Genomic DNA, 27985 nt, shown 5'->3' on the forward strand with positions numbered 1-27985 from the left:
TGCCAAAGTGTTCTGCTTCCTAGCCAAGAGGTTTGTAACGCCAACTTAACACCTACTTCTTGTGCTGTGTATGGTTAAGGCTACTTTTACTTTTTTACATTACTTTTCATGTACCAGTAGTGGATTTCACCTGTAGATTTACTATGCATTTGCTATTGCGAAGTCTCTCTTCAGTCTCCTTTCTTTTAAACTACTTTGAATAATATTATGTTGGCAGCAGCATTTTTGCCCCCTTTTCCAGATCATTTAATTTTAATAGCATAGATTAAAGGAAGGCAGGATATGAGTGTCCATAGTAATCTGCCGCTGTTAGAAAAACTGCTTGTGACTGCTTCATATCGCTTACCTACTCTCTCACTTTTTGGTGTATCCTGTTAAGAACCTTTGAGTATATGTAAAAATAACAACAAAAAAAAAAAAAAGAAGAAAACAGAGTTGAAGGCAATTCCCTCTGCTGCTCTCAGAACCAAAAAAATAACAAATGAAACATAAGGGAGGAAAAAACATTATAAATTATATATTAAAAAAATAAAATAAAACACAGGCTAGATATAGAGAAAGTGTAATATAGTTAAATTTATTTATTCTTATTTACTATTCCATTCTCCAGGTAACCATCTCTGACAAGTCCAAAGATTTGAGATTATTACCCACTTCAGACTGGAAGCCACCAAGAGTTTAGAGGCTACAAGTCAGCTGATTACTACCATCGTGCCTCAGTATGAGGTAGTAGCTTCAGTTTCCTGCCTTGAAACGAGGAAGACCAGCAAAAAAAATCATGGTTGTATTTTGCTGGTGCATAATTTGAGTCAGCTATACTAGAATAACACAACCTGAGCTTTATCTCTTTAGTGATTGCAACCAGGCTAAGACCTAGCAAAATAAAGCTATCGTACTGATTTGAATATAAGGATGTAGTGCTACTACAAGTAGGCACTTTTTCCCTGCAAGAAGTATGTACTGGAGAAATCTGACTTGCATGTGATTTTTCTAGGTGTAATTATACTTATGGCTGCGGTAAGGGCCCTTAGCTCCTCCCTCATGTGGAAACAAATAACCTGTTCCTTGGTGGGAGCTGTGAATGTTGCTGGAGAGCTGTGCTCAGCGGGGGCTGCCCCTGTAACAGACCTTCTGTTGCAGCTGCAGGACAATTTATTGGCAACTCAGTATTTCTGATTAGAGGCTTCCACTAATTTTACCTTCCCTGACCAACTGAAAACCTGTATGCTAAACACTATTTTTTAAAATATATATTTAATTACTTTACTGAGAGAGTGGTCAGGCAGTGGAACAGCCTGCCCAGGGAGGTGGTGGAGTCACCATCCCTGGAGGTATTTAAGAAACGTGTAGACATGGCACTTCAGGGCATGCTCTAGTGCCCGAGATTGTTGGTTTGTGTCTGTTGGTGGGTGGGTGTGGTGTGTGGTTGTGGGTGTTTGTTTTGTTTCATTTTTGGTGTTTGGTGTTGTGGGTTTTTTGGGGGGTTTTTTTTGTTTTGTTTTCTTGTTGGTTGGACTCGATGATCTCAAAGGTCCCTTCCAACCAAGAAGATTCTGTGATTATTTTTATTTTTTATTTTTTATTTTTAATGGATGGGCACTACCTGTCTGGCTACCGGTTTCCTGGAAAAACAGGGCTTTCTGTAGCAAGCTAGGGGGTGAAACCATGCTACAGAGGTCTGGCTGTTTGTGGTGAGATGCACAGGATTGATCTGTGAGGTTATGGGTGGAGAGTGTGTATATGGCACGGGGAAGGGAGCAGGGTCTGAGGATGGCTATACTGTCAGATATAAAATAGTAGAGTGGGTGGACTGTGGAGCTCTAGAAGGTGGCTAAATATTTAAATGCTGACTTTACTATTTTTGGTTTGTTTTGCTGTCACTTGGAAAGGAATGCTTTAGATTTTGGCCAAAGTGTTACGCTTGGAAACTAGCTTTTATATTTACGTTTCTTCCTGCTCTTATCTCTCGTTTAGTGTTTTATTAACCAATGCTTTTACCAGAAAAATGCTGGGACGGCATTTTCAATCAAAATCAGGTAATTGGCACACTTTGAAGTGAAACAAGGTCCTGTTAAGTTCCATGGAAATGGGTGTTTATCTGCTCTGTGTATATAGCAACAACATATTCCTGATTGTGGGAACCAGTACGCACGTGTCTTCGTGCCTGGATGTACACTGCATTTATGATCTTAGGTAACTTTCCACTACTTTCAGCAAAATTCAGGATGCAATTTGTGTGCACGTGGCAGTTGGTCAAATCTAAAAGTCTGTTCAAGTCCATTGGATTATGCAGAGGGCAAAATAACCCAGATGCATAAAACAGAGGAGCAAAACAAGCATTATGATCCAAAAAAGAATGTGTTGAAGAAACTCTTCTCAGCTTTATTCTGCTTTGAGTAGTAAATTTTGCTTCCACGTCATTACAGCTGTTAAATCACCTTTTTCCCCAGCTTTGCCATTCTCATCCTCAGAGCTGAAAAAAGAAAACAAAGCAAGCCATTGCATTTTAAGACTAACTTTCTGTTTCTGATGCTAAATATCCTTATTTGGAAAAATGAAGAATACACGTACCTCCAGTGGTTAATCCAGCAGAATAAGCATTGTTTTAGTGTTATAGGAAGAAATCAGTAGAAGGCATTAGTTCTGGTAATTTTGCAATTAAGTGAGTATATTAAGAAATTACTTCATTATCACTATTTGAAAATTCACACAGCTCTCTTCTAACTGTTTTGTTTCTGTTACCTTCACTAAGGCATTGCAGACAGATGGGTTTGTCCTTGACTTGATGCTGACAGATTAAAAGGATGCATGAATAATTAAACAAACTCTTTGTTTAAACTAAATTCCTCAGTGGGAGCTGTAAGTGTTTGGAAGCCTTTTTCTTTTGTGTTGATGTTCACAGAAAACTCTCCTGTCTTCCTGCTGCCATGAGTCAGAGCGGGAGTTAGTCATACTCCTGATTTAAGTCTGACGGAGTAACTCGGTATCGGTATAAACATCAGTATGGCTATTGTCTGTGTCTGGGTATAATGTGGGTTAGTTTGAAAGTGACAGTGCAGGGCAGATGATTAAATGTTAGGGCTATTTTTAGAATGGCAGTATAATGCTGCAGTTTGATATGTAAGACCCTCCCCCCACCACGTAGTTGATCTGAGAATGCGGTGGGAATAATCTCCAGCTCTCTGACCTGTTAGTTTGAAGAGTCACCCGAAATAGCATGTCTCGTTCCTTCACCCTGCATATGTCTCTGTACTGAGAGACGGGGGACAAAGCAGCTGTTTGCTTGATTAATGCATGTCAGCAAATGTCCAATTTGAGTTATGATTTGAATGCTGCAAATCAGAAACATCTGAGTGTAACTTTATATCATAGGGCCACCCATGTTAAGCTTAGCTCTTGCAAAGACCCTGTGTACTGTTTGCAGACCAAGGAATTCTGAAGGATTCAAGTCCTGGTTGTGTTTTGAGAGAACAATCAGTCTGATGCTTCGCCTACAGCAAATAGTCCATTTTTGTATTGCTCTATGCGTTACAGAAACAGATGGTATTCATGTATCTTTCTCTATTTAAAAGTTTTGTTGTATGTTCTTCAATGCAAATTGAGCTAAGTCTCCATTGTGTTTTTTGAAGGTTGCACAGCTTCCAGTGGTAAGGAAAAAAAATGAGGTCATCTAGACTAGCTACTTGCCAAAAGCCTTGGACCTTTGTGTCCCATGAGCGCCTGTTCCACACTGTCAGTAGGTTTTACTGCCTGTTCAGCTTCAGTTTTTCCTTTCCTTATTCATTCTACTATGTCTAGCCTTTGTTCCCCCTCTAAGGACTTTTAATTTCCCTAATGAGTATTCAGTCTTCAAAACATTTGCACACTAACTCATTTTACTGAAATTTAAAGAAGAAAATAAGCTCTAATAATGCAAACCGCTGGTGTCCTGATTATAGCATTGTCATCCTTCTCTCTGTATGGTTTTTCTGAGGGCACATATTTTGAGATATTATCCCCCACCAAACTCATGGGGAAAGGAAAATTGCTCCTATAGGGCAAAAAGTATGTCCTACATTTCTGTCAGTTTGGGGACATACTGAAAGCTAATTTAATCTGGTATTTCTCTACATAGATTGGCACATGGAACAATTCCTCTGCCTCCTAGTTGTCTTTGGCCACCACTAACTTGTTCAGTAGCTTGATCTGAAGATTCATTTCTTTCCTAAAGCAAGATTGTTACATAAGGGACGGTCTCCCTGCTCTGTCCCGTGCTTCCTTGCTTTCTGTTCTCTTTCAAAGGGTCCTCAGTGCCTGTTTTATGTTCAAATGCAATTGCTTCCCAAAGCTTTCATTTCAGAGAGGATTATTTTTTCCTGTTGTAACATTTGTTGTTTTAGTAATGAAGGATGAGGTACCAAAAATAATTTTGACTCACCTCTTTTCACTGGTGGTGTTTAGGGTGAACCTGCTAGGCTGGGCATCAGTGGCTGCTTTTAAAACAGTTTATTTCCCTAAGAAACAGCTGCATGTAATACATTGTTCTAGTTTTAAGAGGCTTTCCTGGTTTTGTTTCTTTTTTAGAAGTCGCAGTAGGATTACAGGACTGCTTGGAAAAAATTGAGTCACTTCCTGGCTTTTTCCACTGATCAAAATGTCCCAGGGAGTGCCAATAAATAGGTGGAGGGGTAAGGAGGAATATGGCTTAATTCCAAATTTTACTGGGCACTTAAGAGGCTCACTTGGAGGCAGTGCTGACTGTTGGGGTGTGTTTTTGAGGCAGTTGCCAAACCGCTTTTAATTTAATTGGGACCAGCTCTTTCCTAACTGGCTATTTTCTCCTTAGTAGAATACTTGTAAGTAAACGGGTAAGACCAAATCCGGGTTAATGGGACCCGTCTCTGCTAGATTTACACTTATCACCCTTCCTTGAAAGTCAGTGTTTGTTTTCCACTAACCTCAAAAGAGAGAGAACCTCGATTTGTTCCGAGAGTATCTGAGTGGTAGGGAAAAATTAACAAGTTTCAGATACTTCTTTCAGGAGACACAAATAAGCAAAAATTGTTACAGATCAAGGTGCTGAGCTAACCTCTCATGGCCTCTACATGGCCCACCCAAATGGTACTGCTAGCTCGTAGTTACTTCTTGGAACCCTCTTTCCCAGAATCTGTTCAGGAGCACCCATGCAGTGAGCTGTCAGATGAATGAACTGTTTCAGCAGCAACCAGCTGGTGGGTGGGGGAGTCTCACTTCTTCATTATATGTGTATATGCATGTCATGGGGAAATTAAAGGCCTATCTCCAAAATATAGTGGGCTGGAGCAGTTGCTGGAGTAGTTTATCTTGCCTGTACCAGCTACTTCTGCTTTCAGTTGCTGCCCTAAGGGTTGCTGGCAGCAGCCTTTGGTTCCAGAGGGCACAGGGAAGTGCACAGATGGCAGAATTGGTGTTTGAGAGAAGCAAAGGTCCTTTCAAGTGATAGACAAGTGCAGGGGCCTCTGATGAGAAAGGCTGTCCAGCACTGCTGGAATATCTCGGGCTGTTGTGTATGTGACTGCGTGAGGTCAATACTCCTATAAACTGGGAGCGTTACTTACTGAACAGCTCCTCCCAATCAGTGCATACTGATGCAAAAATACTTGAAACTCCTTATGTGATCCAATGACTACCCTTTCTCCTGGCTTTACCTGTATTGTAAAGAAATGCTGGGCTGCCAGTGTAGCTTTAGGCAGAGCCCAAAATTACACTTTAGTTGCCAAACTGCAAAGTTATTCAGAATATAGTCTGGAAGAGGAGCAGGGAGGGAATGCGGGATCAGGACCCCTGATTTCCTATAATTCAGTACTCTTTCCTTGAAGTGGAATGTGACTGTCTGAAATCTGCTGCTCTGTAAATATACTTAGATGCAGTTTAATGGTATGCGTTGAAGTGCAACATAGTCATAAAGAAGAACTTTCTGTGTTTCCGGAAGATCTTGCTATGGTTCTTTCAACCTTTTATTATAAAACTTTATAGTAAGAAATAGACACCTTGAGAGTGTCTATTAATATAGAATATTATAATAGAATATTATAATAGAATATAAAAAGCGTTAAAAAATAACACTATGGACTTATATGTGTTAACCACATGTAGTGATGAAAATTGTTTTGTCGTCTTTCAGAGGCTATAAAAATATCTTACTCAGGTTAACAAAGGAACGGTAAAACTTGCATAAACATTGTCAAGGCAAGGTTGGCAATGCTGATTCCAGAAAAATGCGAAGTAAAGCTGGTTATTAGTCTTTCTGATTTAAGGAACAATTTGTGTTATCTAGGATATAGTTAGAATGCAGACAGGCACAAAAACATTCCAGTGAGGAGACAGTGTTAAGAAGCAATGCTTGTAGTTACCTGGTAGAAATGAAAGCCAATTCTGCTAATTGAGGTAGCATTAACGGAACTTTTAATTGTCACTTGAAAGAGAACCACTTTTAATCTGTGAAGGTTACAGAAATGGCTTTTCTGAGATAGTTTATTTTCCAAATTTTGATATGGTAACTAGTGCATTGCTAAAGATTAAATAATTCCACAATACCAAAATGCAGATTGGCATTTGTTAATAAACAAGAGCAAAGAATTCATTAGTAATTGTATATTAGTCCATGAAACAATCCAAATAGTAAAGTTGAAACAGTTGCTAGCAGATAAGAGTAGTATCAGTTTGCTACATGAGTGAACAGCAGTGACATGATCGTCCTTTTCTGTTACCTGTTAGTGAGGGATCTTCAGTACCGTCTCCAGATACCTGGCTGTGAAGATGAGCACGGTGTGTTGGTGAGCTTAAGCGTTCCTCTTGTTCTCGCAGGGAGATGGAATTTTTGTGGGGTACCTTGCTCAGGCTCGCGCCCAGACTGCTCACAGGGTTCATTTGTGGGACTTCTGTGATTTTCCTGCTTGGTGGCTGATAAACCTGACTGTAGTGCCCTATGGGATGATATGCTGGTTTTTCAGATTTGCTATCATCTTCATCATCGTCATCAATAATAACTAATTCTGCACGGATAACCCCATCGTATCGTGACAACTTTTGGTCTGCTTCTTCATCATCGTCGTCAACACGCTGATAACCCATGAAAATCATTGTTACTGGTTCAGAATCATCCACGTAACATGGCACAGCTTGGACAACACTGTATTGAACATCTTCATCATCTTGAGGTGCAGGGGACACTTCATTAAGATGGCAGGGACTTTGAAATCTTGTCTCATGTCTTTCTCTTGTATTCTGGTAAGGTTTTAATTCTCCATGTGCAGCTTCTCTTTCTTCATTATGTATCATCCTGTTCTCAGGATTAGTGTGCGCTTTCTTCTCTGAATGGGAAAGTACTGGAGAGGGAGACTTTGGCTGTATTACCTTTGGAAGATCAAGCCCATTCTCTTGCTGCATAAAGGGCTCTGTTTTGGAGGAGAATTCTGTCTGATGGTTGCTAAATCCATTCATCTCTCTTCTGTGAGTGTCTTCCAGTTTTGGTCCAGGCACTAATTTGTCTTTCTGAGGAGTAACTGGCCTGCAAAATTTATTTGCAAACACAGGCTCGTGATACTCTGTGGGAGACTGAGAATTTTTTTCAGTTGCCTGCCGTAGCAGGTCTTCCACCTCAACAGGAGCAAGTTCATCCATCCCATTTTGTGTTGTGCTGCCATTTGAGGACACTGCGTAGACTGACTTCCTGCCATCGTCATAGACTTTAATTCCTGTCTCTTTAAACTCCTTTGAGGGAACAGGTATTGTTGATAACACTGTGTTTTCTCCTGTCTTCATGTCTTTTTCAACTTTAATTTCCATGGCAAACAATGCTGTTGAGAGAAACAAGTGCTTAAAGTGATAATGCAGCAGCTGCAAGAAATATTATAGAAGAGTTCTGACAGTGATAGAGAATGACTGTCAGAATGAATTATCGAATAAGTGAAATTATCACATATATAACCAACATATTGGATTCTCATTTTGAACGCCCCCTTCCATCCTGTCAAAACTGGAATTTGAAAAAAATATATTCATTGGTATCTAATTCTGTGAGGAAAAATAAGCTGTTGAGGAGCCAGTTTTCATTATGTGACTGACTGAGAAAGCCAGATTTAACCCTGGCCCCTGGTGTTTTGCTGGGCAGTAGCAGCAGTTGAAAGAGCTCAACGTTCTGCAAAGAGTTTTGGGCACTCAGAAGGTCTGGAGGCTTTGGAGTAGTTGGGAAATAACCAGACTACTGCTGGCTGCCCGGTAGGTGTCAATGCGGTTAAAAAATATGAAATGTATGATGTGAAGGGAGGAACTACTTAAACTTACACCAGGTAGAGAGGAACGAAGTGCTGAAAAGAAGTGTTAGTGTTGAAAACACTTGATCCTTATTCTTAGTGGCATGTATCTTACATCAATGTCCCACCTCTCAGTTTTGATTACCTCACTGATAACATTACACAGCTTAAATGAGAACAACATTGTCCCATATCCGTAATGTTTATCCTTCCTTTAAACTGTATTAGATTCAATTTATAGGAAGTCTCTCTACATATGAACAATCTTTGGAGTTACTAATAAGCAGTACCTTTTCTCTTTTCCTCATCATCGGTGCCAGCATGTGCTGTACTCTTCAGTGCAGAAGGCCTGAAATGCTTGGGAAGGTCAGGTATGTTGGTGTATATGTAGTCTGCTGACTCTGAATAAAGAAGACCCACAAAGCATTTAGTACACTTTCACTGCATTCTATGAGAACCTTTTTAAATATATATATTTTTTTTTTTTTGACTAAACATACCTTTTTCAACTTCTGCTTTTTCAGTCTTCACAGACTAGGAAAGAGAATCGTTAACAATAAATGTGATTAGTCAGTTTTAAGATGTTAAGTGGAGAGTGCTCTGCTTTACCTGAGAGTTTTAACTTTTTGTATGCATGGCCTTATACTGAGAAGGGACTAAAAGCGGAACCTGCTCAGTTAGAGCATGGCAAGGGAGAAAGTGAAGTTTTTCTGGTCCTTTTTTGCCACTGTGATTCTAAGTCACACATGGAAGGAGAGGACATTACAAAGCGTTAATCAGTGACACAGCCTCATGCTGTGGCCCAGGCTGGCTGGCTTCAAAGGTTTACAAAGTCTCTACTTTGGCTTTCCAGTTGTGCTTCTCTCCCTGTGTAATTTAGAGAGAGAGAGAGAGAGAGTGTGTGTGTGTGTGTGTGTGTAAGAACAACTGGAGAACTGAAGTTCAGTTTCATTACTCTATTTCTGAGATGATTTAAGATGACTTTCAAGTATCAAAATAACATTTTGACAAAGATGAATGACTGATAATGACCTCTTTCAGGGACTTTGGGGAAAGCATGATGCAGTTCAGCTGGGCACATCACCTGAAGGAGCACGAACATGTCAGCCTCTGTGCCCGCTCTGTACCTGTTAGGTCTGTCTCTGGCTGAGACGCAAAGCTGCTGGTTGGTGCCAGTGACAATGCTCTTTTTTTTTGAGACATGCTAGAGATGACTAATGACAGGAATTGCTCCCACACCCCCATAAAAAAGCAAATGGAGACATTTGGGCACTTGAACAGTATAATATCTTGACCCCTTTGAACTACTGTCACTTTAGACAAAAGCTCGTGACCACTCACAGGATCCAGCTAGTTCCCCTTTCCCTGGTTATCATGATGAACAAGTAATTAATTCGACTTCTGGAGCAATTTGGCACTAACCTTTATTATGTCTTCTGTTGTTTTTTCAACAGACTTGAGTTTCTTTAAAATTGCTTCTTCCTTAGCTGAGACTTCCATTTCCTCTCTTTCCAGAGCCTCAATTTCCTTCTCCAGTCTGCAATAACAATTCCCTTTGATTTAACACCAGGCAGAGAACAACATTGCAGATTCACTGCATTGTCCATATGGACATTAGTGGGGCTTTCTTAGAACAAAAGAATTTGCTTATTTTCATTATGCGTACAAGTACACATATAAAATAAAGAGACAAATAAATAAAATCATAACCCTGGAATCTGTATACTAGATTCTTACATCTTAATTGCAAGGGAGTAATCATATTTTTTGAGACAGTGTAGGAAAGAAAATTTGCTTAGAGATGAGAGAATGCTGTGGGGGCCTATATAACTTATTTTTCAGGAGGGTACAGATAATTAAATTTCAGACACTTTTCAAAGAAGGATCAGAAAGAACGTATTGCAGGTACATTTTTCCTTTAAAAAAAAAAAGAATACCATTTCACAGTATTTTCTGATGCATGTGCAATTATAAGCTGATCTCATATTAGAGCAAAATTATTTATATCCTTCTTGTGTGACTGCTTGGGGAGTCTGAATAACACTGTGGCTCTTGCCCTGTTTGAACTCAGATTTGTAGAGCTACTACAAATAATAGGATACTACGATACTACATGGACTTTTTTCTCTTAGTGAGAATATATATTTTTTTTTTTTTTATCAACACAAAGGTATCACAGAACTCAGAATTGAGATGTGAAGAAAAATGTATTCAGGATGAAAGTAAATGCTAAAAAAATATTTAAAAGCAGTTAACATTTTGGACTTGAGCTCTGCAAGATGTCCTTACCTGATCAAAGGTACTGATTATAGTGCTAAAATTTAAAACTATTGTAATGAGGGGGATGAACGTTCTTGAAGGACTATAAAAGTGACTAATGCAGTGACCATGTGTCTTATTTCTGCACTTCTTACAGAATAGAATTTGTTTAATATATGGAAATGTCCTGTTTTTACATGAAACTCAATTGCAATATTCTAATGCAAAAATTAATCATTAAAAGCTCACAGAAACATAATGAGCTGAAGAATCATTAACCTTTACTATGGGTTTATTTCAGTCTGGACTCTAAACACTTCTAGACACAGGTGGAAGAAGAGGAGGAAAAATCCTGGAAAGGTATTAAAAACAACAACAACAACAAAAAGGTGGTGGGGAGAGAAAGAAAACACAACCCCAAATAAATCAAAGATGATAAACCCCATATAGTTATCTGGGAGATCAAGAAAAGTATTATTTAAGTTTATATATGCTCTCACACCCAGACCAACACCCAGTTTATATGGTAATTAAGAGGACTGATTCACTGCTTAGTGGGGTTAGGGAAAAATTCTCGTACCCATATAATGGGAATAGCATCTAGACCTTAAGTATCTCTCTTGCACTCATACTTGCATAGAGACATAAACTTTTATGGTTCATTTTCAGAGGATGTTGTGAGTGTGCACGCTGGAATTTGTTGAAAGGAAACTTTCAAAAGATGCAATCTGTATAGTTCAAAGAAATCAAAGTCCTTTTGACTTTGTGCAGTTGAAAAGTTAGGCCAGAATCTTTCTGGTGTGCTTAAATCTTTAGAAACTTCTAAATCAATTACACTTTTATGAAGTTACATCATAGTTTGGTTTTGTCTTGAAAGGGTCTAGCAGCTACATAACAATTATAAGAAACTATCTTTCAATGGTGCTGCTTTGTTTTGTCAAGAAAGGGAAATATGACATAGCTACTGTATTAAATCAGTCCTTTGGGTATTTGTCCTTTTCTCCTCGAGTAGCATTTGTTATCTGAGAGGGGAAAATAAGCAGTATGGGGGTGTGGATGAAAGAAGGAATCTTAGAAGCCAAGATATTCAATTGGAAGTTTCTCTGCCAAAGTAGTAGCTGAACTAAGAAATTCTACAGGGAACACCTAACTACTGCTGGCCACCAGCTAATCTGCTGGGGTTGGCACCACTGCCATCCCAGAAGAAAAATAAACAGTTTAAGAATGAAAAGCAGATAGGAGGCTACCAGCCTGGAGAATACCGGATGGAGAGGAAAAGGCAGTTTAGCAAGTCCTCGCATGCTTTGAGGTGAGTCAAATGCTTTTGCAGCTCTGGAGTCCATCTAGCCTTAGCCTGCCTTCCTGAACTGCATTACACACCGTTGAATAGATTTTAGTTAACTGTGATGTTGTTTGTGCATTTTTAAGTATGTTGTTTAGCAACTAATTCCATCAGGAATGAATGCTATTTGCTGAAAATTAAATGAGAAAATGGGACTCTAAATTCTTCATTCATCTTGTACCCTGAACAAGGACATACTCGCTTGGCTCGCTGTAACTTCTGCCACGTATAGAGGGTGAATAGGACAGGTAATGTAAATGCTGGCTTCGTCTTTAACCAGAGCATTCAGCTATTTGTCTGCAAGGTGGTTCAGGTCACTCACTATTCACTATTTCATTGTTGATACAAAGAATAGAACTCTCCCTTTTATCAAAAAATTTTCAAATCTAAACTGAATAGCAGACATACACTAGGTCTATTTGACACCCAAGTAAAAGATATTTCAAAATAGAGGTCCCATTTAGGAGGGTGATGGAAAGGCCCATGCCACTACTGTAAATAATCTCCCTACAATTGTGATTGTCCTCTTGGCAGAAACAAAGATTTGTCTAAGGGTATTCAATAAGTCTTTAAAGTGATTCAGATTTTTTCACTGAAGATAAAACCCATGCAGAATAATTATTCTAGTGTACAGAATCTGAATCAAGTGACATTTACTAATCAGATGTCCAGAGGAAAGAATTCTACTGAGCTGCTCAATAATATATATTACTGCTGCTGCATGACATGTGCTGCTGCATGACACATCAGTTTAGCAATCTTTGATTTCCAGGGCAGGTGAAAGGTATGACTTCACATATATGTGGTCATGGGTGCTATCTGTAGCATAGAAAAAGCACTGTGCAAGTACTGTATGGTGCATGTTTTGTGCTTTTTAGTGGACTTTGTTGATACTGAACTCTATTACTAGGTTTCTGTATTGCATCTGTCTGGTTTCAAACCGGGCTGGGTATATCTAAACAGAACATAATGGTATCTGGAAAGCAGCACGGAAGTTTTTCTCAAGACCTTTGCTAGACAGCCATTAAGGAGTGGTAGGGAGTATAACTTATAGCAAAAGGTGCTTGATATGAATAGACCTGCTTAAATTCCCAGTTCAGAGGGAAGTGCCCACATGACTCCAGGCATGTTCTCCTGCCTCTGTTCTCCATCTGTAAAGTCAAATGTCCTTGTCTGAGTCCGCTGTGTATCATGAAGATAAAAACTACCAAAGACTCTAAGGTGTGTAGATTGTTTGGGTATGAGAGTAAGTGTATCCGTAATGAAAAAAATTCTTTTGATATCAAGGCCTTACAAACCTCTAAACTGTCTTTAAAACTTCAGCAATGGTGAATTAAGTCCTCTTAATTCAAGGTGGCTCAGGAATGCAATTAAGAGCATTTCTATACTGATTTTCATTTCTAGGATGCATTATACTTGCAAAGTTGTTATTGTAAGAGTGAAGACAGTGTCATTTTGTGTAATAATTTCTTTGTCAGTTAATCTTTTCATTTTATACTGATGTAATTTCTCTGATTCATTTCACTGCAAATAAATCGGAAGTATTTCAGATGTACGTCAAGAAGTAGGAATCATATTAAGAAGGAAGCAATTTGGTGGAGTTTCCCAGCAGAAGGTCACAGGCAGGAAAAGTTTCTTGGTAACACTGGTACTATCAACAAATGGCTGGGGAAAGGCTTAGTTTGCCATGAAAAAAATAAATTGCCATGAAAGAGCAGCATATATGAAAATAAAAGTGGAACTATTCACATGTTCCGTTAAGCAAGTGTAGTAAAGCAAATAGCCTTATATTCTTGGAAAAAGAATAACATTTTTAATAAGCAGAGAAAGACCAGCAACTACAATCAAACATTGCATTTTTCTTTTTCACAGTGCTTCCAGTTGCAAGTAAACTCATTGAATTTCATTTTCATCAGGATTTAAATTGCTGGTTTATGGTCAGAATATCAGTCATCTTAGATCTAGAAACATGACTTGCGCTTGTAATTAACTGAATCTGGAACTATGTAGGAAAAGAATTAATACCTAATAAATTTCTCCTAAATGCAGGCATATAAATAGAAACTATTAAAAAACCAAAACAACAAATAAAACCCAAATCAAAACCAAAACTAACATAACAAAACAAACCTGTAATCTCTGCATCCCACCTACCTGGGAAAGGAATTCTAAAATGGAGTTTTTTGTACATGCTGAATGTTAACCATGTTTCTGACAAAAATTCCTTTGGAAAGGTAGCATTCCTATAGTTAGGCTGTAACAGTCTCAGGCATACATCAAGTGTATGAGCTGAGGAACCTCCACCTTGTTTGGTATAATGTGTGTGCTCTTGGTCATGTAATGCAGTATTAAATGTGCAGTCTTTCCATTTACAGAATATATCTACGTCTAGTCCTTGTAGTTATCAAAAAAAAGAGACAGGCTGAGATGTTACTCCAGGATCCATGTTGTGATTTAAGAAAGCAACTGGGGATAAATGATGGGTTTGGCACTTTCATTTCTCCTTCCTTAAAGCACAAATACATTTAGAAATATTCCTTTAAATGTCTGTGGGCATCTTTTAAAGGACCTGGATGCTTCTAATTCAGATAAACTTTAAAATTTATATCCCCTTGTCAACTTTTGAATCCAAACTAGAATTAAAACAGAGAGAATACTCTTTTGTGATGCTAATTTACCTACATAAATTAAAGGAGTTTTTCAGGCTTGAAGTTCCAGTTTGATTACTGTTTTACTATTTGTAACAGTGACATATTCTAGTCATGATAAAAAAAAAAAATTATATGGCTATATTCAGAGATGTGAAGCTTGCTATGTGTGTTCAGTTTTGGTCTCAGAGGAAATAAAATTTAAGGCCACTGAGCTGACATGGAAAATAATTACAAAAGCAGTATCAAAAGACTCTACAACTGTAATTACAAATCCAGGATTCTGCAAGATGTGAAAATGACATTACGTACATGAATAATCAGTCCTATTTGCTGACATCTCTAGTATGGTAGGAAGGCTTTAAGTCTTAACCCTGCATTCCAAGTCTTTGCAGGCTTAGCACAGCAGAGACCCACTTCCAGTGCTGCTGAGAGATAGCACAACTACAATGACTCAGGTGCAGAGAACCTTAAAGCTTTGTCATGAGGTGACAGACTAGATTTAGACGCTGGAGATACTGCCTGCCTCAAAAAGTGAAATATTTTAGCAGGAAGTGTACTGTATGTCAGCAGTTCAGCAGCTTTCCTTTTTAATGGCATAGACATTCACAGACCTCCACTATAATAGCATTGCTTGTTCTTTACTCGGGTGTCGTCAAATGAATTGGAAACAGCGTAGATGAAAATAAAGTAGTTTGAAAGATCTCCCATGCAAATTTCTTAGGGCATAATGGAAGATCTTGACTCAAAGTCAACAGGACTTTGAAAATCTAGCCTATCCTCACAGTGCCTGGAGAAGGGCTGAACTTCCAGTGGGCTGGTGGGGAACTACTGGCTCAGCACAACTTCCCCGTTGCTCCTGAGCCAGTCCTTCCCCACATGGCTCTCTTTCCTGGTGATCACATTGTCATAGGGACCCCTTTTGCATGTCTTCATAATCACAACCTGCTGGGATGTTTTTAGAGCACGCTGTCTACCTCCTACCACTGCAACAAAGGATTCCACAGAGGTGCATGAAAAGCTGTTCTGTTGAGAAAAGTGCTTTCAAGCAAGAAGTCAGCATAATTATAGGACAAACTAGCACTAGGCTGCTGCCTGTCAGCCAAGAGAATTATCGTTTGTGTCAGAGAGATGGAGTAAGTAAGGAGGGAAGTGGGTGGGAGATAACTGGAGGAGGTAATCTTGGTGACAACTTTGCCAAAAGAGTGTGTGTAGGAGGACAGTGGGGGAAGAGGAGAGTATGGAGGAAGATGCTATTGAGCTGAAATAGAGGAAGAAGCCTTAAAAAAAAAGATGATGAGACTTTCCAGAATCTAAAGAAACAGGAACACTTCATCTTTTCTGTGGGGGCTAATGGGAAGTACCAGTCAGTATGCCTGGACCCAGGTAAGGAGCTGATTGTGTAGAGAGGCCTGTGGTATATGGGAAAGGTGAACTGCAGCTAACAAGTGTACAGAATCATGTCCATAGGTGTTGTATGTGAGACACGCAGTTTGCTGTTAACCCTATGTGGTAGGGAGGTACTGGCAATGAGATTTGTAGGAACATCTCTAGTAAGTGGGAGAAAAAGGTCTTTACTGTAACGGGCTTCTGGGACTAAATTGAGGACAACACAGCATGGAAGATAAGTGAAAATAAGACAAGTGATACCAACAGCTCTAGGCAGCTTGTACTGTTCTGACTTCCTGTGTTATGGTAGAAGTCATATGTTAAAGGCTGTGCAGGACCTGGGGAAACTGAAGAACTTTTAAAACTATTTACTGTTATTTTGAAATTTTGATTCAACAATTGCTATCAGAGCAAACCCATGTACCGTGGCTTACATCTATCGAGTGTAGCATAAAAGGGGTATCTGGAAGTAAACAAACAACTACACTGCAGGATATTTATGGTGCAGTTTGATAAAATTCACAGTATGGAAGCTTGCATTGTGTATTCTCTAATTCTAGCTGACTACAAAATACAACACAGATTGCTTTATTCTGTGTATCAAACTGCATATGTTTAGCCCTTGCTGGTACTTTAATCTTTTACAAGATTAAGTAGGACTTTTAAGAAGAGACCACTTGAACCCAGCCAGAGGGAAGGGGTACTACCCTACCTGAAAATATCTTGTTCCAGCTCACGAGTCCGTTGTTGGTCTTCCCGATTCTGTTTTTGCATTTCTTCTTGTTCTTTTGGAGTGAGAGAACTAAGGCCATCCAAGAGCCATTTTTCTCGCAAGGCCTTTTTCTGATGGGGAAAAACACAGATAAGTAAGTGTACTTCAAAAGTTAGGCTGTTGAATCATTTACAGTATTTATCTCAATGCCATAGGCATGATCCACATTCTTGTGCCATACCTAGCATAAGGCAACCTGACAGCAGTGAGTGCCACTGAAAGGGAAATACTAAAAAAATCTTCTGTTTTGAGATTGACTTAAAAACAAGCTCATTAAGAGCAATGTCGCATTTTATTAGTCCACCTTAAAAATGCATAGAGGATGTCAGTTACTACCTGTAACAGATTAATATTTTTAAGTGGATCCAGCGGTGTGTTTGTCCTCAATAAAGCAAAACAGTTGTATCAAAGTGAACGTATCACAGACTTGTGTAAGAGGCCCTGGTCAGAAGCTCTCTAGTTTTATTTCAAAAGCTCTGATTTTGGGGGTCATGACAGTGCATGAATTCTGGGTATAAAAGGTGAAAAGCTTCTGTAAATAAGCTTGTATAGGAGGAAGAGATCTCTAGGGAGTTAGTGGTCCAATGCTGTGTCTGGAGTTTACAAGTTTCTTGGGTAATTATGGTAGTGAACTCGCATTTCATCTGGTGAGGATGTGTGGGGTAAGAGTGGGATTGGAAAGGCGGAACCTGGGTTGCTGTTGTCTGGTCAGTGTTTCAGGAGACCTGCTGCGTATTTAGAACTGCTGTTGCAGGGGCAATCCGGGGCTTACGTATTTAGGTCCTGACCTGTTTACTGCCTGTGGAGTTCCTTCTGTACAGTAGTGGCTTATAAATGGGTGTATTGCATGTTTACAGGTGAGTGAATTTCTCAGCTGTGTTTTCAAATTTTGAAAAAATATGGCTGTATGCAGCAATTGCTTCCTACAGCTGCTTTACAATAGGAAAAAAGAGAAAAATACTAATGGAGATAAGTTCATATTTGTAGGCTAGAAGTTGTAAACCAGGCAAATTTTCTTGTGCTCTTTTTACTCCCTTCAGTCTAACTCGGGAATATAAATCCAGTTGCTGCCTTGGGGAAGAAGTGGCAGTCAGGGCTGCTTAGAAAAACTCTTTCAACAGGGAAAAAACCCCATGCATATAAAGTTTTTAATTAACCGTGAATTTTCCATTTGTAATTTAGATTCCTTGAGCTGTCTGATTTCCATGTTAGTTCCCCCCTGCATATAGTTTCATTAATTGTAGGATGTGGATGAAGATTAAATTAGATTTTGACTTCTGCTGCTCTGAGGCAGAGCTGTGCCCAGCGCTGCTGAGAAAGCTGTGTTAACGTCAGTGCTGCTCGCAGCGGCTGTTGGAATCCCTGCCTGCATCCTGTATGTTGAGTCACTTAAACTGTTGCTTCCTACATTGTTCTGTTTATTGTATACTTCACATGAGGTTATTACTGCAGGCAAACTGATGAAGGAGGGTGCATGTAGGGACCTGACTGCAGATAATTGCAATTTTCAACTTGCTTGATGTGTGAAATACACGATGTGATAGAAACTGTGGCTAAAATAGGCTTGCTGGGAATTCTGTGGAACTCCATGGTGCTTTTCTTTTTCTTTCCCCGTCCCCCCTCCAGAACATAGGAGCAATGTTTACAGTTGCCTTAACCTTGCGGGACAGTATTCTCTTTCAACAGTGGATTGTAGGAAATCTATGGGGAAACAAGGGCTGCTCAACACTGGTGTCCTGAGCCTTGACTCTGGCTGCTGGGTCACGTGGCAGCACTTCCTGGCAGTTGTGTCTTAGGCTCAAGTGAAATAAATGCCGATTTTAATAGAATGGTTTTACCTGATCTGGTAAATGCATGTCGGCTGCTGTTGGCACAATTCTCATTGACCACAAAATACTGTTTTCTCAAGTTGGAGGGGACAGAGTTATCAATTCCCTTTCAATCAAGCTGTTCATTTTTTATCGATAAGCAGGGCTCCTAGAAAAGTGAGGTTTTAGTCCTGATTGGAACTGAATTAGTCTAGCGTTGCTGTCTTCAAAACCAAATCTGTAATTCCTTGTGAGAATTACAGTGGGGCTGGCACTGTAGACCTGATCAGAAACTGGTAACGCCCATTGAAATCAACAAAAGCTTCATGTATATATAGGGTTAGGCCCAAGAAAACAAACTCCTTAAATGCAGGCATAACACAATAGTGTTATTTTTGCCTTTTCCCAGAATAGTTTGCTGCTGCTCCCAACTAAATGCCATGTAATCTTTTTAATTTAATTGGCCAATTTTGAAAGAATGCCACGTTGCATAGTTTGGAAACAGCTTTTGAACAACAGGCAGTTTCAAGGCAGCTCCACTGAGGCATCGGAACAAGCCAGTGCAGGAGCTGCTGCTTTTGGGCCGTCGGGTTCTTTCTGCTGCCTAAGCATTTCCTTCCACTATAAAGTGCCTCTAACTCAATACTAGCTTGTGCATGTGTTATAGCACTTATATGAAAGCACTTTCATTTTGCATTAGGCTCGATATGATAAGGGAAAGGGATACTTATACACTGTCATGTGATAAGACCCAGGGAATGGCCAGAGCGCTGGGAAGCAATCGCTTTGTTTTGTAGTTCATGGTCACATCAGGACTACTGCGACAATATTCTGCAAATTCTGTCAATAATGTCCTACGCATGCTCCAGGTAGAACTCCACTGTAATCCTTAACGAGGCTGGGCTAACACTGAAAGATCCATCCTTCGCTGGAAGGCACAGGTGTTTTCAGTTAGTGGGTCTTGCCCTCCCAGTGGTATGGCAGTTCACCTTGTGGCATGTTGGGGGAGGCATGAATAATTTTTGTAATTTTCACAGAAGATGTAGTTCAACATTTAATGCCTGGAATAAGAAGGTGTGTGACCAGCACCTACAAGGTAGCACTAATGGAGTTCAGACATGTCAGAAGCCAAAAACGTAATAAGCTAAACCAGAAAAGCTCTTGGGAAGTACATGCAAATCACTGCTGACTATGCTTTTCAAGCAGCTCTGTCTGGTCCTTTCCCTTGTTGCCTCAGTGAGGATTCCAGGTAGGAGGAAGAATTAGTTGCTGGTGCATCTAGAATTACTTGAGGGTGAAATTTCCCTTGTACCCTCACCAGCAGCCCCCATTTTCCCTTGCAGTTCTGTGGAGCCCTATCCACACAGGTGTCTGTATTTGCTTGCATGTCCTCTGCTTCTTGTGGTAGGGGTGCACATGTAGGCAGTAAATATTCCTTCTCCAGTATAGTTCTACCGGATAACTAAGACCTATTACGATACCTCATTTGTCTCTTTCTGGCAAGAAGTCAGCTTGGGGGCAGCAAACAAAGTCATTGGGAAGCCAGAGCACAGATTCATATTTACAAAAAGGAAGTTTTAAACAAAACAATCAAACAAAAGCAACCAAAAACCCCCCACATAACAAAACAACAACCTTTTAATAAACCTGTTGCTAAGGGTTATAAATAGTAATGAAAGACAAAATGAGGAACAGGATAGCGATATCCAGCGAACAGGAACAGTTACATGACAGTGAGATTTACCAACCTGCAATAGTTTCCTAAGGGACAGGTGCGAGTAATGTTGAATAGATCATAGAGATCTAGATTTCACTGTACACAACTGGTAGGAGTATAAATGAGTGAAATCAACCTGACTCGCTAGGGAAATGAGCCCTCAATAAAATTTACTGAAGTGCCTAAGCATTTTAGAAGTCTAAATCTGATTTAAAGCAATTTCTGCACTAGATTCTTGTGTTGTTTGATTCCATTGAAATACCTGAATTAGTCTGAAGCATAAAGGTTCATTAAAGGACAAGGCTTCTAGGGCTTCAAGCAGAGGATGTTCATATAGTAATGATGCATCTGGTATCAGGTCCTTGTCTCAGTACTCAGCTGGAAAAAGAAGTCTCCATTTTGCATGCTCCAAATAGCTAATGATACGTATGTGTTTGTACACCATACATATATATATTTAACTGTATGCTTGATCCCTTTTTGACAAGTGAATAATTTCTTCTATAGATCCTAGATTTGTCTCATACGCAATATGACTGATTTTAATTTAAAAACTTTTCTGTGTGATATTTGTAAGATTTTTCACAGAACAGGCAAACAAGTGACATCCGCTGTCCTCTTTGAAAGGAAGAACATTTCAGTAATATTTTTCCAGGAGTGCTTTAGGTTCTGTAAAATTCCATAGAAAATCTTCAGACTAAGTGCAAGGTGGCTTTTGGTTTTCTTAAATTTTTAACTCTGTTGTACCTATTAATGTTAGCTGAAGGCATGTACTAGATCTGTAGGGAAACTGCCCTAGGACTCTGCACACAGCAGTAGTGAGGATTAGCTGGCTGTCTAGGACAGATCAGTTTATCCTTCTTAAAAGAAGGGCAAAAGAGTCATTCTGAATTTATAGGCATGGAAACTTGAAACATAAATTGCAGTACTCCATGTAACAGTGTACTAAGATAGTGGAAGACAGTCACATGTTTGCTGCTCATTAGTTACAGGACTTGGAAAAGATATTCCCCTCTCTTTTAGGCAAGATACTAGGCAATTGGTCAAGCCTGTCCTTATAGTCACTGCCTTCTGATAAAACTTAAGCATGAGTGAATTTTGTGTTGGTTTGCCAGGCCTGGTGAACTAGTTTATCATAACTTTTTGGTTTTTTGGCTTAACACAAAAGAAGAGAGTGGATAAAACCCAGGATCAGGTGTCTATTTTGAAGAAGAGTCTGTTTTAAATATGCTTCTCCCCCATTTGCTCAAGGAGACACACCACGCTCCTGGTATTTCATTTAACATATCTTTCTGAAACTGTTTGTCCACTCACATAATTAAAAGGGTATGTAAAATACCAAGTCTTGCATATTTCTAGAAGCATAGATTTTTGTCTCATCTCCTTAAATGACATGCCTATTGAAATTTGACATTACATGTAAAGAACGGTGGTGTTGGGTAGAAACAGATGCATTTTCAAGTGTCTTCAGAGCTGGATATTTTGGTTCCTTTGTAATTTGGACTTTGTAACCCTGAGTTTACCAGGACACTTTTCAGGACAATATTTGCGTCAATTTTTGGTTTGTTTGTTTGGTTCTTTTAATATACAAAGAAATAGCATTATTTTACCAAAGAGTCATTAAACAAGCTGACAAAAGGCTATAGCCAAATAAAAATCAGCTGCTTTTTTTTTTTTTGCCAGAAAAAAGTGCAATTAGACCTCATGATTGTGCTGCACCCTGTACCAAGTGAGGCTGGTGTAGTAGAATTAAGGACTGAACACACCCTGTCTGAAATGTGAGGCTTAATTTTCAGCTGTGAGTTATTCCTGGTTATGATCTCATTTTATGCCATGAAAGTGATCAAATACCATTAGCTCTTGAGTGTAATTTTTTTCAAAGGGTGATGCTTATTAAAGTTAAATGGATTCCTGGCAAGACTCCAAAAAGCAGTGAAAATTTGACAGTAAAAGCATGACTTAAATGTGTGAAGATTTGCATTCCAAAATCCAAAACCTTTATTCATGCTGAATGACTTGAGGCTATCCTTAGTTACATAAATCCAACACTTTACTTACCTTTAAATGTTGGTGTTTCATTTTTTCCTCTTCCACTTTTAGACGTTTCTGTGTAATTTCTTCTTGCAGTTTTCTTTTGTCCTACAAATTAAGAGGACAATAAAATACTTTTTAGAGAAATTATCTGTTGCTAAAAAAATTAAGTGCTGTTCAGCAGGGTAAAATCAATCCATGCAAACAAAGCCTTATTTAAAGTGTATACGGCACTCAGGCAGTGCATAATTCTTAGCAGCAACAGCTCCTGTGTCCTATGCAGGTATGGTTTCCATTACTCTTTCTCTGAAGTACATTTAAACATGTTAATGACCACAAAGCACGGATGATCCGAATTGGAAGTCATGTACTGTTGGGAAGGGTCGGGAAAGAAAACAGGAAGAAATAACATTTGAGCACAATTGTATATGCAAAATGAGGTTAGAAATGGGCCCTGACCAAAATTCCTAAGGCACCCCACACATCATTTAGGAGAGGAAAGAGTCTGCATGGTCCACAGTGTGCAGCTGTGTAACTTCACTAAATGAAATGGGGTGTTGGGGGAATCCAGTCTATGTATCTTGTGGCTAATAGCTGAAATAAAGAGCAATAAGCAATGACTTAGAAATATATTTCATTAGTTGAATAGTGATAAAGATGAACACAGAGAAATGTAGTATGCTTCATGTATATTGTTGTTACCTCAATTAAAAAAAAAACAAACAAACATTTTTGTCTGTGCAAAGGCAGTTTTCATGGTGGCTAAACTAGAAGAGAAAACCTCAAGTACTACTTATCTATCATAGTGCCACCTTCATTTTTTTTGCTACAGATTACAGAAAAAAAGAGCTGGGTGAAGTGTCTCTGAATGCTGGCAACACTCGAGCCTCTTGTGTATTTGGATAGCTGCTGTCATGTGGAGTATCCTTGTGGCTCCTCTCTATGAGGCCAAACACTGATTTAGTACTTTGTGTTCTCAGCAGCCAGTGGGAAAGAAATCATGCCAAAAGAAACGATCTTTTACAAGCTGTATTAATAGGTTATTCTCTTGGTCAGCCTTAATGCTATAAAATCCTGCTATTGGACATGGCAACTTTTGCACTTGTTTCTTGGTATGTTTTAGGAAAGTAAATCACCTGTTGTCTTGTGCAGAAATGTTTGCTGACTGGTGGCCAGTCCCCCTTTCCTTTCAATTAGAACACATTACTGATAGGTTTGGGGTGTGTTTTGTTTTTTTTTTTTTATTTTTATTTTTTTTTTTTAACAGAGTCTGTTTTCAAACAAGTATGGTTTAGGAAGGAGTTAAGTTCTTCACAAATATAGGAAGAGACTTGCCCTTTCAGCCCACCTGAGGAACCAACTGTGCATAAGGAGTACAGAAAGTCACTAAGGAAGTGCTGGGCAAAAGGCTAGGAGTTGTTCTCTGCTGTTTCCCTAGGATCTGGGATTGGGAAACAGGAAGAGCCATACTGTACTTGGCTGAATCATTTCACTGTTACTGGAAATTAGAAATTAGTGGTGGGGCTACAGGCTATAGGGATGCTTTGTTGAAAGATGGGAAGTAGAAGAAACCACCTAGTCTTGTGGAGATTGAGGGCTGGACTAGGGGCTGGCCAAGCACAACTGACGGGGTTTGGTAGGTGAATGAGTCAGTGATCTCTCTTGCAGTCTGTAAAGTGCAGTAGCCATCTATAGACACCATCGGTACTTTACAGTTTTTCCTTGATAGTGTTAGTCTGCCTCTTTAATTCACCAAACAGAGCAGGTAGGGATCTTGCCTCAAGATACGTGTTACCTACATCTCTGTAGTGCTTTTGATTTTGCCAATGCTCTTTAATAAAGTTAACAAAGCTACTGATTTAGGAGCACTACAACAGGTAATTTTTCTGCAGTGTCCCCTTTACAAGATTTTATGCAAGAGCTGCTATGTTGGATTTTACTCAGCCAATCCTGATTTTGAAGACATAGCACCTGGTCTCTGACCCTCACACCTTTCCTTAATTAGAAAATATTCCCGATCTCATTATATAAATTGCCTTTGAATAACCCATCGTTAGATGAGCGAAGTGAGACAGGAGCTTGTTACAGATTGTTACAACTCTTAAGAAAACTGCTTTTTCTCTTTACTGAAGTCTGGATAAGTTCTTAGAGAATGAACTTTTATTTGGTTTATACTATTGAAAATATTCTAAGTAAATTTTAATATTGGTTTTATACCAATGGAAATGTGGACTAAGAGTTTGGCCACTCTGAAATGAGAAGTGGTAAACAAAAGTACTGCGCAGAAAGAATAGGAGTGAAAAGGTACAAATAACTGCATTTTAAATTAACTCTGTAATAAGGAACCTATTCAGGAATGAAACTTTTGCCTATTTCTCTTGAAAGAGTCTATGTTTCTTTTGCATCCCATATTTTTTCTCTTAAAGTTTTCTACTTGCATCCTTCGGCGTTCCAGCATGTTTTAATTTTACTGGTTGGTAGTAAACATCCATTATACAATTATCCACATTACATAGGTTGAAATAGATTGCCTTTTATATATCTAGTCAAATAAAGCTGAAGGTCTAATGCCAGAAGCTAAATTCAAGGAAAATGTATGAGGAACCTTTTTGAACTTTGTATTTACAGACTACTTTTAAAAACCTGTTAGGAGTCTTCCTATAGTGATTTCTGCTATGCTTGGTCCACAGATCATGTCTTGCTGTACAAAGCTTTGACTATATATGTAATGGAACAAATGTTTATTCCTAGATAGCCGAGATCAATGCTTCTACTAAACTTCATACTCTGCCCCTGTAGGTAATCAGGTTGCTGGCAGAAGTCCTCTGATCCTCTCTTACTAAGATTTTGTTAATGTAGGCAAGATTTGCTTTTTATGAAAGAGCACCTTCGAATCATAGGATCACCTTCATTCCTTTCTCTCTGTTGTGCATCGATGCAAGGTGAGACTTGGGCCTTAGTCCTAATTTTCACTCCTACTGAAACATGTAGGAATCTTTCCTGACTTTTGAGCATAGAATAGAGTCGTGTTCTAAATTGGATCTATCTGAAAGGAAGCAAAACACATCTACAGAGCAGTGTCTTGCTAGGTATCTTGTGTGCCAAGTCCGTTAGTTTATGACAGTGTTCCATAGTGTGCCAATGTTGATCTGCTTGGTCCCATGGCGGGTGGCGTGTACTGTCAAGGCCAATGGAGCAGTTAATGTTTTAGCTGATTTATTTTTGTTTTCATATAATTTGAGAGGTAATACTTGGTTATTGAGGGGTCTTATGTAGAGGTATGGACGCTTTAGTCTGATGGCATAAGACTGCAGAAATATCATAATTCAAATCTTTAATCATAATTCAAAACTTCTTTCACTTTAGTTTTCTCATAGAACGGAGGATTTGATGAGAGAGGATTAAGCCTAAGGTTCCTCTTTGACTGTTTTGTCTCAATATGTTTGCCACAACAAACACTAAAGCTTTTGTATTTTAAGATATGACAGCCTAACAAAATGGATGCATTTCATTTTTTACTTGTTATATTCTATATACACCACCAGCAGGTGGAAGCTACATAACAGAGAAAAGCAGTTCCTTTTCAGAGCCATGGGAACATCAAAACCTTAAAATAATAATAATAGGGTTTTCCTTTTTTCTTTATTACATAGAGAAGATATGAAAAAGAATTTGAAAACCCCTAGTGGCTCTATGAGAGCAGGTACTGTAAATGTGCCAGGCATTTAACAACAGAAACCAATCAGGCTTTAATGCAAATGTAGTTCTTTACTGCTCTGAGCGCCCCTTGCCATCCTCTGTTAGATTCTTTGCAACATACATTTTGTAGGTAGCACTTGAATTTCCCAGGTATGTTGCTTAGGGCAAACCTTCCCAAAGCCACTGAGTAGTAACTCAAAGTTGTAATCGTAACATATTGTTTTCTTAGACAGCTCATATTGCAGATTCTTAAACCTGATGATAACATCATCTTATTTAGACTCCTTCATTTCTGCAGCGCATTATAACATATAAACTGAGTGTTTCAATTAAACGCTCTCAATTGATGAAAGTGATGAAAGTAGAGAGCAAATAGTTCCTTTATGCAGCAAGTGTAGTAAATGAAATCATGGCCAGAACCCAGATATGATTTCCCACTTCTTGCAATGCAAGACACTGCAAGCTGTCACAGTTCCTTAAAAAAATACCTCTCCAGTATTTGTCTGGAGGCAAAGACGCAGCCAGGGGATGCTAACCCTGGTGCATTCGCAGGAATCCTCCTCAGGCAAGCTGCTGCCCCATTCCTCCTGCTGAGTACCAGGAAGTATAAAACATCACAAGGCCTGGACTTCCCTGGAGCACCCAAACATTTCTTATCTTTTGAGCCTGTACACTAGAGACAAAGTCCGGGTTACGCGCCTGGTTCAAACACCATTACAGTTAAACACACAATTGTACTCTAAACCCTCTAAAACATTTTAAATTACCTTATTGTGAGCTTGATCATGTTTCAAGTCAATATGATAAATGGGCCTGTTAGCTTTTATCAAGAGTCACAATTAAAACCCAACCAAATTAAAAACCAACCTGTTCAACTCCCATATATTTTCAGTTACACCTTGTCACATTTATTTTGGTTCCAATAAGGTATTTTTTTATTGCTGCTCACCATTTATTCAGTCAGTAGTGTTTGTTTCACAACTACTCTATCAATGTATCATGTGAAGTGTGAAAAATACCTTTGTTCCCATTATTTGTTTTTAAAGATTGCCTGTGACAGTGAGTGGTCCTTCTGCAGTTTTCCTTTCATCCCAAAGGGACAAATTTTGTTTCAGTTTAATTCTTTTGTGACTGAATAGGTTTCAATTGAGATCAAATTAGAGGGGAATCTGGATTCAGCCTTTTTTGTTACATCAGGTTATATTCCTTTAAAAAATAACTCAGTAGTTCCTTTAAAACAACATAACTATTTTGATTCAGATTTCTCTTTAGAAGAGAAACTGAAAATGTTTTCTAATGTCTTTAGCATAAACTTCACTGAGTCCTTTTTCTTTTTTTTTTTCTCTGAAAACCGATAGGTAGGAATTTGCTTAGTCCAAGCTTGTCGTTTTTTGCTTTTCAGGCAGCAGTACTTATGCTAGATCATCAGTAATTCAGAAATTGTATTTAATTCCACAATGCAAACCCCAAAATCTTTTATCTCTCAGTTTTATTGTGAAATGGGAAAATTGATTTGTTCTGGAATTCTCTAGCTGCCTTTTGACCTGCTGTCCTTCAGGCAAGCATTCAGCTGTGATGATAGTAATATGTATTTTAGACCGTCCAGTAGTGATTTGCACACATACTTTCACTGCTTTGAATTTAATTTGAAAGTGAAATACCACCCATAATAAAGTCAGCATAGGCAACTTTGCTGTCTTAAAGCAATAGCTTATAAACCAGAATTTAAAAGTAACAATTTCAAGCAGACATAAGTCTATTTGTCTGTCCTGGGATAAATCATTCTTCAGAAAACACACAGTAGCTCATTAACACAATACTATTTCTAAGTCTTTTTTTTAATATATATATTTTTAAATAGCAAGTTATAACTATAAGCACTTACTGTTATGGCCTGGAATCTTTCTTTCAGCAATTCGGCTTCCTCCATTCTAGAAATCAAAAACAGACAAGTAGTGAAGGAAAACAGAATGAGACCATAAGCAAAAGCCTCCTCGTGGGGCTACAAAAAAAGCTGATGTGGTTTGATCCAATTCCAGAGCAGAGA

General features: G+C 38.8%; 1 protein-coding gene across 1 annotated transcript; it reads right to left on the reverse strand.

Moving 5' to 3' along the window:
• Window positions 1–551: 551 nt before the first annotated feature.
• On the reverse strand, window positions 552–27980 carry PALMD (palmdelphin). The gene is made up of 8 exons (XM_074151833.1): window positions 27824–27980; window positions 22267–22347; window positions 16624–16754; window positions 9696–9810; window positions 8774–8807; window positions 8564–8674; window positions 6729–7817; window positions 552–2473 (listed from the first exon to the last, which is right to left on the reverse strand). The coding sequence occupies exons 1-8, from the start codon at window positions 27866–27868 to the stop codon at window positions 2430–2432; spliced, it is 1650 nt and encodes a 549-aa protein (XP_074007934.1). The 5' UTR covers window positions 27869–27980; the 3' UTR covers window positions 552–2429.
• Between the last annotated feature and the right edge of the window lie 5 nt (window positions 27981–27985).

This window comes from Numenius arquata, chromosome 8, assembly GCF_964106895.1.
Source record: "Numenius arquata chromosome 8, bNumArq3.hap1.1, whole genome shotgun sequence".
Classification (NCBI taxonomy): Eukaryota; Metazoa; Chordata; class Aves; order Charadriiformes; family Scolopacidae; genus Numenius; species Numenius arquata.

Coding starts and splice junctions, on each gene's coding strand:
- PALMD (XM_074151833.1), bottom strand. CDS start 27,868: ATGGAGGAAGCCGAATTGCTGAAAGAAAGATTCCAGGCCATAACA. Junction 8,808..9,695: donor CAACAGAAGACATAATAAAG/GTTAGTGCCAAA, acceptor TCTCTTTCCTAG/TCTGTGAAGACTGAAAAAGC. Junction 2,474..6,728: donor TGAAGATCCCTCACTAACAG/GTAACAGAAAAG, acceptor TTCTTTTTTCAG/CTCTGAGGATGAGAATGGCA.